This window comes from Callithrix jacchus, chromosome 15, assembly GCF_049354715.1.
Source record: "Callithrix jacchus isolate 240 chromosome 15, calJac240_pri, whole genome shotgun sequence".
NCBI classification, from domain to species: domain Eukaryota; kingdom Metazoa; phylum Chordata; class Mammalia; order Primates; family Cebidae; genus Callithrix; species Callithrix jacchus.
In genome coordinates, this window is record NC_133516.1 from 88,805,051 (window position 1) to 88,817,909 (window position 12,859).

General features: G+C 39.3%; 1 protein-coding gene across 3 annotated transcripts in view; it reads right to left on the reverse strand.

The window, feature by feature from the left end:
- The window catches only part of GRAMD1C (GRAM domain containing 1C), a 111,300-nt gene that overhangs the window by 76,722 nt on the left and 21,719 nt on the right, over positions 1–12,859 (reverse strand). For all 3 annotated transcript variants that reach the window (XM_035274132.3, XM_035274131.3, XM_078352140.1), the window contains one exon: positions 6,425–6,509. In XM_035274132.3, the coding sequence (XP_035130023.2) occupies positions 6,425–6,509 (85 nt within the window). The remainder of the gene's footprint in view (positions 1–6,424; positions 6,510–12,859) is intronic.

A 12,859-nucleotide genomic window follows, 5' to 3' on the forward strand; every position in this document is an offset into this window, starting at 1 on the left:
TGACCAATGGAACAGAACAGAGGCCTCAGAGGCAGGACAACGTATCTACAACCATCTGATCTTTGACAAATCTGAAAAACAAGCAATGGGGAAAGGATTCCCTGTTTAATAAATGGTGTTGGGAAAACTGGCTAGCTATGTGCAGAAAGCAGAAATTGGACCCCTTCTTGACACCTTACACTAAAATTAATTCCAGATGGATTAAAGACTTAAACATAAGACCTAACAGCATAAAAACCCTAGAAGAAATTCTAGGCAAAACCATTCAGGACATAGGAGTAGTCAAGGACTTCATGAACAAAACACCAAAAGCATTGGCAACAAAAGCCAAAATAGACAAATGGGACCTAATGAAACTCCACAGCTTCTACACAGCAAAAGAAACAGTCACTAGAATGAATCGGCAACCATCAGAATGGGAAAAATTTTTTGCAGTTTACCCATCTGACAAAGGGCTGATATCTAGAATTTACAAAGAACTAAAACAGATTTACAAGAAAAAAAACAAGCCCATTCAAAAGTGGCCAAAGGAGATGAACAGACACTTTACAAAAGAAGACATACATGAGGCCAACAAACATATGAAAAAATGCTCATCATCACTGGTCATTAGAGAAATGCAAATAAAAACTACATTGAGATACCATCTCACGCCAGTTAGAATGGCGATCATTAAAAAATCTGGAGACAACAGATGCTGGAGAGGATGTGGAGAAATAGGAACACTTTTAAGCTGCTGGTGGGAGTGTAAATTAGTTCAACCATTGTGGACGACAGTGTGGTGATTCCTCAAGGACCTAGAATAGAAATTCCATTTGACCAGCAATCCCATTACTGGGTATATATCCAAAGGATTATAAATCATTCTACTATAAGGACACATGCACACCAATGTTCATTGCAGCACTGTTTACAATAGCAAAGACCTGGAACCAACCCAAATGCTTATCGATGATAGACTGGACAGGGAAAATGTGGCACATATACATCATGGAATATTATGCAGCCATCAAAAATGATGAGTTCGTGTCCTTTGTAGGGACATGGATGAAACTGGAGGCCAGCATTTTCAGCAAACTGACACAAGAACAGAAAATGAAATACCACGTGTTCTCACTCATAGGTGGGTGTTGAACAATGGGAACACATGGACATGGGGAGGGGAGCACTACACACTGGGGTCTGTTGGGGGGAATAGGGGAGGGACAGTGGGGGGTGGGGAGTTGGGAGGAGATAGCATGGGGAGAAGTGCCAGATATAGGTGAAGGGGAGGAAGGCAACAAATCACACTGCCACGTGTATATCTATGCAACTATCTTGCATGTTCTTTACATGTACCCCAAAATCTAAAATGCAATTAAAAAAAAGAAAGAAAGAAAGAAAAAGAGAGTAGATAGATTAAGACATATTTAGGAGGTAATACTGATGGCAAATTGGTGATTGATCCAACCAGAGTAAAGAGGGGTCAAAGACAACTCAGAAAATTGTATAGATTTTAAGTCAGTTTCAAAGTTGTTTCTCTTGGCTGGGCACAGTGGCTCACGCCTGTAATCCTAGCATTTTGGGAGGCTGAGGCAGGCAGATCACTTCAGGTCAGAAGTTCGAGACCAACCTGGCCAACATGGGGAAACGCTTACTATTAAAAATATAAAAATTGGCCGGGCGCGGTAGTTCACGCCTGTAATCCCAGCACTTTGGGAGGCCAAGGCCGGTGGATCACGAGGTCAAGAGATAGAGACCATCCTGGTCAACATGGTGAAACCCCATCTCTACTAAAATACAAAAAATTAGCTGGGCATGGTGGCGCGTGCCTGTAATACCAGCTACTCAGGAGGCTGAGGCAGGAGAAGTGCCTGAACCCAGGAGGTGGAGGTTGCGGTGAGCCGAGATCGCGCCATTGCACTCCAGCCTGGGTAACAAGAGCGAAACTCCTTCTAAAAAAAAAATATATATATATATACGTATATATATATATATATATATATATATAAATTAGCCTGGCATGGTGGCAGACACCTGTAATCCCAGCTACTCAGGAGGCTGAGGCAGGAGAATCACTTGAACCTGGGAGGTGGAGGTTGCACTCACCCCAGATCATGCCATTGCACTCCAGCCTGGGCAAGAGAGCGAGACTCTATCTCCAAAAGCAAAAAAAAATTATTCTCTCCACCACACCATTAAAGTCCAGCAAAATCAAGTCTGCCTGCCAAACAAGTTAATACCATGCTTCTAAGGTTAAGATCTGGTTCTGTGACAAATATAAACTGTATTGCTAAATTCTTAATAACGTAAGACACAAAGGGCTGCTATGAGGAGATTTAGCTTAACTGCTAAATTTAAAAACCCTACAAACTAATGAGCAATTCTAGGTATATGTTGCATAAATCTCACAGTGTTTCCATTTAGTCATGTTAAATGTCTAAGCAAATACTAAAAATTGAGCAAAGTAATTCAGTCTTTCACAATGCTTCCATTAGCAAAATAAAATTGAGGTGCCACCAAACAAAATTTTCTTGTAAATAATTAAGCAGATTAGGTTACCCATTAACTAGTATTCATCACTAAAACAGAGATTGGGCTAAAGGCCACGTTGAAATATCCTGAATTTTTTCCAAACCACCAAAACATTTTATCAATTCAGGTTCAGATCAGAAATACCTAGCTGACTTATAAAACACATATTGCGGCCAGGCGCGGTGGCTCATGCCTGTAATTCCAGCACTTTGGGAGGCCAAGGCAGGCAGATCACAAGGTCAGGAGTTTGAGACCAGCCTGACCAACATGGTGAAACCCTCTCTCTACCAAAAATACAGAAATTAGGTGTGGTGGTGGGTGCCTGTAATCCCAGCTACTCAGGAGGCTGAAGCTCAAGAATCGCTTAAACCCAGGAGGCGGAGGCTGCAGTGAGCTGAGGTCACGCCATTGCATACCAGCCTGGGCAACAGAGTAAGACTCTGCTCCAAAAAACAAAACAAAACAAAACGAAAACAGGACTGCATATTATTAGGCCTCCCCTCCCCCAGGGTTTCTGATTAAATAGCTCTGGGGTCAGTCTGTATGTCTAACAAGCTCTCAGGTACTGACAGCGTTGCTAGTCTATAGACCACACTTTGAGAACCACTGTATTACTTTACGTTAACTATGTTTAAAGGCATAGTAACCACCTAGATTATTTTAGCTGAAGACTATTTGATATACATCAGCAGACTTTTTCCAGTGTTTCTTTGTTGTTGCTGCTGTTGTTGTTGTTTTGAGACAGGGTCTCACTCTGTCACTCAGGCTGGAGTGCAGTGGTGTGACCTCAGCTCACTGAAACTTCCACCTTCTGGGTTCAAGCGATGTCTCAGCCTTCTGAGTAGCTGAGATTACAAGTGTGTGCCACCACACTCGGCTAGGTTTTGTATTTTTGGTAGAGATGGGGTTTCACCACGTTGTCCAGGTTGGTCTGGAACTTCAGGCCTCAAGCGATCTGCCTGCCTTGGCCTCCCAAAGGGCTGGAATTATAGGCATAAGCCATCGTGCCCGGCCTCTGTGGTTTTTAAAATTGGCTTCCCTAAAATGGGTATGTTTATTGTAATAAATTTATACTTCAATAAAATTGATTTTTTATAAAATGGCTTCTTGGCTGGGTACGATGGCTCAGGCCTGTAATCCCAGCACTTTGGGAGGCCAGGGTGGACAGATCACTTGAGGTCAGGAGTTCAAGACCAGCCTGGCCAACATGGCGAAACCTCATCTCTACTAAAAATACAAAAATTAACCAGATGTGGTGGTGCATGCCTGTAATCCCAGCTACTTGGGACTGGAGGCGGTGGCATGAGAATTACTCGAACTTGGGAGGCAGAGGTTGCAGTGAGCCAAGATCATGCCACTGCACTTCAGCCTGGGCAACAGAACAAGACTCCTCTCAAAAGAAAAAAAAGCAATGGAGTGGATTCACTGTTGGGCAAATAAAAAAGAGATCTTAATCTTTCCTCTTTGCTGGAAAAAAAAGGAAAAAAAAGAGATCTAGGCAGGATTCAAAACAATAATCACAGTCTGCCCCCATTTAAATTTTTTCTATATGTATAATCCTAAATACATATAGAAATATTCTGAAATTATACTTAAGAAATTACTAACAGTGATTATCTCCCAGGAAGAACACTGAAGTGGTCTTGGTTGTAAGGATCACTCACTTTTCACTTTATGTCTTTATGTAGCATTTGAAAATTTTATCATGGGATTATATTACTTCCAATAATGTTTTTAAAAATTGCTTTAATTAATTATTGTGATATTTATTGAGCTGAACTGTCTAAAAATTCATTGAGTTCTAGACATTGAATTAAGCATTCCCCAAGGATACAAAAAAATCTGAGAAATTAATATAAATACAGTTTTTGTTTTTGTTTGAGACAAAGTCTTGTTCTGTCACCCAGGCTGGAGTGCACTGGCATAATCTCTGCTCACTGCAACCTCCACCTCCTGAACTCAAACAATCCTCCCACCTCAGCCTCCTTAGTAACTGGCACTACAGGTACATGCCACCATGCTCAGCTGATGTTTGTATTTTTAGCAGAGACAAGGTCTTACTACTTTGTCCAGGATGGTCTTGAACTCCTGGGCTCAAGCAACCCACCCACCTCAGCCTCCCAGTGTTGGGATTACAGGTGTGAGCCACCACACCCAACCTAAATAAATGTTTTAAATTAAATATATGCTAAAACTTAGCTCGGTAGTTTTATTGTCATGAGTACATATTAAGCTTATAGTAAAAATTAAAATGCTCTTTAAAGAAAAAAGATGAAATTTTTCCTCTTAAATCCTACTTGAAAAAAATCTATGTGAACAATTACATACATAATGATTTAGTCCTAGAACATTTTATGAAGTTGCTCTATGTGTACATCTATTAGAGAATGTATTTTTCTGGAGATAGTTAATATATATTGAACATCAAATTTAAATTTTCCCTCCAATTTGATTCACCAAAATCATTGAGACAAATCATTTTTTAAAGTTCTATTAGTACTTAATATTTGTGTGTGTGCGTGCGTGTATGTGTGTGTGTGTGTGTGTGTGTGATTGATTGGCTGAGCCAAGGTCTCACTTTGTTCCCCAGGCTGGTCTCAAACTTCTGGCCTCAGGCAATACCTCAGCCTCCCAAAGTGCTGGGATTATAGGTATGAGCCACCACACCCAGACAAAAAATAAATATATCCTTATACATCAGAAATCACTCTTCCCTGATTACAATTTTTACATTGTCTAATTATGATAAGATACTGATTATCTTTTTAAAATTTTAATTATTATGGATGCTGAATGGTTGTTACGTGTTTATGGAGTAATGTAACATACTGGAATAAGCACACATTTTGCAATGATCAAATCAAAGTAATTGAGATATCCATCACTTGAACTATTTATCATATCTTTGTATTAGAAACATTCCAATTCCACTCTTTTGGCTATTTTGAAATATACACTAAATTATTGTTAACTATAGTCTTCCCATGTGATACTGAACACTAGATCTTATTCCTTCTATCTAACTGTATTCTTGTACTCGTTAACCAGCTCTTTTTTATTTTCCCTTCTCAGTACCCTTCCCAGCTTTCTGGTAACCATCATCATCTCTCTCTCTCTCCCCTACCTCTCTCTTTTTGAGTCAGGGTCTCATTTTGTTGCCCATGCTAGAGTGCAGTGGCACCACCATAGCTCACTGCAGCCTCTAACTCCTGGGCTCAAGTGATTCTCTCATCTCAGCCTCTTGAGCAGCTGGGACTACAGGCACATACCACAACACCCGGCTAATTTTTTTTTTTAATAATACAGACAGGATCTCACTATGCTGACCATGCTGGGATGGAACTCCTCGGCTCAAGCAATGTTCCTGCCTCAGTCTCCCAAAGTTCTGGGATAATTGGCATGAGCTACCACACCTGGCATCATTCTACTCTATCTCCGTAAGATCAATTTATTTTTAGCTCCCACATATGAGTGAGAACATGAGATAACTATCTTCCTGTGCCTGGCTTATTTCATATAACATAATAAAACTGGAGGCAGTTCTGTTCACATTGCTGCAAGTGACAGCATTTCATTCTTTTTTGTGGCTAAATAATATTCCATTGCATTTATGTGCCACGTTTTCTTTATCCATTCATCCAGTGATGGATACTTAGGTTGATTCCACATCTTTGGTATTGTCAATAGTGCTGCAATAAACATGCGTGTGCAGATATCTCTTCAATATGTTAATTTCCTTTCTTTTGGATATCTACCCAGAAATGGGATTGCTGGATCATAAGGATGTTCCTTATGTTGAAAATTATATTCTGTCTAGCATAAAGACTTAAATTTTATTACTGTCACTTAGCAGTTCCATTTTTATGAGGTAATATAACTTTTTTTTTTTGCAAATTTCTGTCTTTTTTACCTGCTATCAGCCTCTCTGTATCAGGAAGATGTGTGAACTGTCTTCTGTATTCTTCATTCCTGTCTTTATAGGTGGAACTTGAAATCTGCAACAATAAAAAGATTACATTTCTGTATAATTGTAATTATGGTGTCCTAGAAAATCATATCAAGTGGAATTTAAAATCATATGCTTTCTATGTAATACTGTTTATGTCCTTATATTAATAACCATATAAACATTTCAAAAACACCAAAAAGAAGCAAAGAAGACTGCTTCCAGAATGAGGAGATGAGTTTGGCAATCCCCTCTGCAAAAGCAAATGTAAAGCTAGGAAAAAAACTGTCAAAAATAATCATCTCAAACGACTGGAAACTGACCAAAGGCATACAATACAATCAACTGAGAAGTATTTATTCATGAAAATCCACTGAACGTAGGTAAAGATGGTGGAAGTCTGTGGCACTCTTTCCTGGGCCTGTTCCCATCATTCTTCCTCCTTCACCTGTTAAGTCTATGTGGTAGTTCTTTGAGGGTGGGAATAGGTCATGAAAACTGGCAGCTATCTTGACAGAGAGGGTTGAGCTGATTTGGACTAGAAGCAGAATATCTATGCCCAGAAGTGAAAGGGAAAACTCTGTACTAATTCAAGCAAGTGTGTGAGTACAGTTCTAACTGGAGCAAGCAGAACAGAAGATTAGCAAGGAGCTTAGAGAGATCTTGAAGAAAACGCAGCCATAGATGGGCTTGATAAACTAGTCACATATTCCTGGCTGAACAAAGGCTGCAATGTGCGTAATACAAACCAGAGAAAGCCCAGGCTATCCACACATTTCCTAGCTAGAGACACAAGAGATCTCAGGAGAACACTGAAAAACTGGGACAAACTTAAAAATGGCCACTTTTTAAAAAATGGCCAAACTTTGAATACCTTCTGCAATCTACTCACAGATTTGTCAATAGAAGGGAAAAGGCTTACTGGCTCATTGAGCAACCAGGGCTGACATAAGAGGTGATCCCTAGGAAGCCAGCCCTAAAAATAAAAACAACAACAATAATAAATAGAGCAGATACATGCCACAGAACAAACGGATTTCATAGATTTACTCTAGGCAAGTTATTAAACAAGCAAATAAAAATCAGCAATGACAACCCATGGGACAAGAGGAAATGTAATCAGAATCCAGAGATGCTACAATATATTATCTAAATTGTCAATATTCCAACGAAAATTATAAGACATGCAAAGAAACAAGAAAATGTGACATTCCAAGAAAAAACAGAACAGAAAACAGAAATAGCTTTTGAGGGTCCCCAATACTGAATTTAGCAAAGATATCAAATCAGTTATTATAAATATGTTCAAAAAACAAAGAGAACCATGCTTAAAGAACTAAAGGAAAGTATGACAACAATGACTCAATAAGTAGAGAATTTAAGTAAATACATTTTGTACAAAAAATTGTAGGCTGGGTGTGGTGGCTCAAGCCTGTAATCCCAGCACTTTGGGAGGCCAAGGCGGGTGGATCACGAGGTCAAGAGATTGAGACCAACCTGGTCAACATGGTGAAACCCCGTCTCTACTAAAAATACAAAAAAAAAAAAAAAAAATTAGCTGGGCATGGTGGTGCGTGCCTGTAATCCCAGCTACTCAGGAGGCTGAGGCAGGAGAATTGCCTGAACCCAGGAGGCAGAGGTTGCAGTGAGCTGAGATTGTGCCAGTGCACTCCAGCCTGGGTAACAAGAGCGAAACTCCATCTCAAAAAAAAAAAAAAATTGTAAAGGAACAAATAGACATTCTGGGGTTGAAAACTACAATCACTTATATAAAAAATTCATAGAAGGTTTCAGCAGCAAATTCAAATTGACAGAGAAAGAATAAGTGAACTTAAGGATAGATTAATAAAAATTATCAAATTTAAAGAACAGAAAGGACAAAGATTTAAGAAAATGAACACACTTTCAGAGACCTGTGGGACAACATCAAAGGAACCCAAATACATGTGATGGGAGTATCAGAAGGAAAAAGGATAAAGTAGAAAAATATTTGAAGAAATAATGGTCAAGTTTCTAACTATGATGGAAAACATGAATGTATATGTCAAAGAAACTCAATGAATCCCAAGTAGGATAAACAGAGTTACACTAAGACATACAATGTCAAACTGCTGAACAACAAAGAAGAAATACTGAAAGAAGCAAGAAAAAAAATGACTCATCACATACAGTTGAAAAACAGTGTAATTTGCAGGTGACTTTTCATCATTAACAATGGAGAGAACAGACATGCTTTATAAGAAATACTAAAGGATTTTCAGTGGCTTTCATCCTTTCAGTGGCATGTGCCATTACAGTGGCACATGCATGCCTGTAATCCCAGCACTTTGGGAGGCCAAGGTGGGCGGATCACCTAAGGTCAATAGTTCGAGACCAGTCTGGCCAAAATAGTGAAACCCCGTCTCTACTAAAATACAAAAATTAGCTGGGTGTGGCTGTGCATGCTTGTGATCCCGGTTACTTGGGGAGGGTGAAGGCAGGAGAATCTCTTGAACCCTGGCGGCAGAGGTTGCAGTAAGCCCAGATCATGCCACTCCACTCCAGCCTGGATGACAGACTGAAACTCTGTCTCCAAAAAAAATTAAAATTAAGATTGAAAATAAAGGGAGTCCAAGCTGCAAGGAAATGACATCATATAGTAACTCAAATTCACCAGAAGAATTAAGAGCATCAGAAGTATAAATACATGGGTATTTTAAAAAGACTATGTAAATCTATTTTCTCATTTCCCTCTTAATATCTTTAAAAGACATAAGGGTCTACAAAGCCATCATCATAACACTATATTGCTGAGTTTATGAGATAATAACATTAGTTGAAGAAAAGCTTCAATATTTTATCAGAATTAAATTAGTACACATCTGAAGAATACTGTACTCTCTTAAGCAATCACTAAAAACAACCTTCAAAAAATTTAAATCCGGTGGCTCAGGCAGGTAATCCCAGCACTTTCAGACGCTGAGGCAGGCAGATCATGAGGTCAGGAGATCAAGTCCAGCCTGGCCAATATGGTGAAACCCCATCTCTACTAAACATAGAAAAAAATTAACTGGGCATGGTGGTGCACACCTGTAGTCCCAGCTACCCACGAGGCTGAGGCAGAGCATTGCTTGAACCCAGGAGGTGGAGGTTGCAGTGAGCCGATATGGCACCACTGCAGTACAGCCTGGGCGACAGTGTGAGACTCCATCTTAAAAAAATTTTTTTTAATCAAAAGAAATTAAAATACTACCCTAAAAATATGTATTTGACACATAAAGAAAGGGGAACAGAACAAAAAATATATAAACCATATGGAAAATAAATAGCAAAATGGTTATTTATAAATCCAACCATATTATAACCACATTAAATGTAAATGGACTAAACACAGAAATTGTCAAACTAGATAAAACACAGAACCAACTATATTTTGTCTACAAGAGACACACACCTTAGTTATAAAAACACAAAATGGTTGAAACTAAAAGGATGAGAAAAAGATACCCTATGCAAACAGTAATCACAAGAGAATCTGAGGGGCTATATTACTTTTAGCTGAAATACTGCTAGACTAAGAGAGATGTTACAATAATAAATGGGTCAATATATGAGGAAAATAGTCATAAATATAAACACAGCCCCAAAATGCATAAATATAAACACAGCCCCAAAATGCATGAAGCAAAAATGACAGAAGTATAAGAACAGACCATTCAATAAGTTGGCAGTATCAATATCCCATTTTCTTTTTTTTTTTTTTGAGGTGGAGTTTCACTTTTGTTGCCCAGTCTGGAGTGTAATGGCACAATCTCGGCTCACTGTAACCTCTGCCTCCTGGGTTCCAGTGATTCTCCTGCCTCAGCCTCCTGGTGAGCTGAGATCACAGGCATGTGCCACCATGTGTGGCTAATTTTGTATTTTTAGTAGAGACAGTGTTTCTCCATGTTGGTCAGGCTGGTCTCCAACTCCTGACCTCAGGTGATCCGCCCACCTCAGCCTCCCAAAGTGCTGGGATTACAGGCGTGAGCCACTGAACCCAGCCTATATGCCATTCTTAATAATTGATAGACTACACAGAAAACAATCAAGGATATAAGAAACTTGAAAATTTTTAACCAACTACACCTAACTGGCATTTATAAAACACTGCCATCCAACAACTGCAAAATACACATTTTTTTCAACCATGCATGGAACACTCTCCAGAACAGACCATATGCTAGGCCACAAAACAAGTTTCAGTAAATTTGAAAGGATGAAAGCCACATAAACTATGTTCTCTATGAACACAGAATAAAATTAGAGACCAACAACACAAGGACTAGAGCCCAACTTCAAATCATCTTAATCCTTACAGATGGGAAGGACAATTCCAGATTGCTTGACAGCTATATATGTAAATCCTCTCTGGAAGAACACATCACTCTAGGACTCAAAACGCTACCACAAAAATAATGGAAAATAGAGAATAAATGATAAGAGACTGATAATACAGCCAGGAGGTCTAATACACATGTAAACCAAGTCCAAGGAGAAAAGAAGGTAGATGCAATATTTTAAACAATAAATTTTTTAAGAAAAAATTTAACATTTGAAGTTCCTGTCCTCAAAGACCCCAATTTCTTTTTTTCTTGTAGTTCTCTAAAATCACTTTCAAAAATAGCATCTTCCTATTCTAAGTGATCCAAACACTTTTTTGTGCATATTTATACATGTAAATACAGTAAAACTCAATAAACCAGCATCTTGCAGTCCAAAAATCCTAAGAGTTGGCTTCTAATAAAAAATGGTCTGAACAGTCTTAGTGATTCAGTATCTGTGGCACACTCCATAGGCTCACAGCAGATTTTTTAAAGAGTTTTGGTAGTTGCTATGGTGTAAATATGGTTTGTCCCCACCAAAACTCATGTTAAGGCTTGGTCCTCAATTGAATGGTATTGAGAGGTGGTAGGAGCTTTAAGAGGTATTTGGGTCATGAGGGATGTCTCATGAAGGGCTTAATACCATCTTCCGTGAGTGCTCTCTGGTCTGTATTAATTACCAAAAGAGCAGGCTATATAAACCAAGGTTGCCTATCATGTTTTGTCTTTCAAACATGTTCCCACTGTGTGATGGCTTCCATCATATTGTGATGCAACATGAGACCCTTGCTGATCTTGAATTTCCCATCCTCCAGAAGCATGAGCCAAATAAATCTCCTTTCTTTATAAATTACCCAGTCTAGGTGTTCTGTTCTAGCAACAGAAAATGGACTGAAACAGAAAATTGGTACCGAAAAGTAGGGTTGTTGCTATTAAAATACCTGAAAATGTGGTAGCAAGTTTGGAACCGGGTGATGAGTAGTGGCTAGAAGAATTTGGAGGAGCAGGCTAGAAAAAGCCTAGATTGCTATAAATGGGTCACTAAGAGCAATTCTGGTGAGGGTTCAGAAAACAAGAAGACTAGGGAAAGTCTGGAACTTCTTAGAGATTACTTAAATGGTTGTGAGCAGAATGTCCACAGAAATGTGGACAGTAAAGGCCATTCTGAAGAGGTCTCAGATGGAAATGAGGAGTATCTTACTGGGAACTGGAACAAAGGTCATTGTATAAAATAGCAAAGAACTCGGTGGCATTTTACCCATATCCTAGGGCTTTGTGGATGGCCAAACCTGAGAGGGCCGGAGGGATTAATGCCGTGTTTTGGGAGTGCTCTCTGGGTCTGGATTAATTACCCAAAGAGAATTTAATTACCAAAGCTAGAATTTCTGGAAGAAATATCTAAGCAGCTTTGAAAAGAAAATATAAGACTGGGCACGGTGGCTCATGCCTGTAATCCCAGCACTTTGGGAAGCCGAGACAGATGGATCACAAGGTCAGGAGTTTGAGACCAGTTTGACCAACATGGTGAAATCCCATCTCTACTAAAAATACAAAAATTAGCTGGGCGTGGTGGCAGGCACTTGTAATCCCAGCTACTTGGGAGGTTGAAGCAAGAGAATTGTTTGAACCTTGGAGGCAGAAGTTGCAGTGAGCCAAGATCGAACCATTGCACTCCAGCCTGGGCAACAGGGTGAGACTCCATTTCAATCAATCGATCAATCAATCAATCAACTAAAATAAAATAAAGCAGGCAGCAAAGCACTCAGCATGCTGCATATCTGCTTTTGGGCCACTTACAGTAAAATGAGAGAGAGAATACTTACTTAAAGACAGAATTTATAATTGAAAGGGAAGAAGAGCATAAACATTTGGAAAATTCACACCCTGATCTTGTGATAGAGCAGGAAAGACCATTTTCAGGAGAGGAAACCAACGGTATGATCCAGAGACTATTTGGAGATTAATATAGCTAAAAGGGACCTTCTACAGGGGCAGAGGTGCAGAGAGCCTCCACTAGAATAATGCTCAGCAGAAATGTGGGGTCAGGGCTACCACT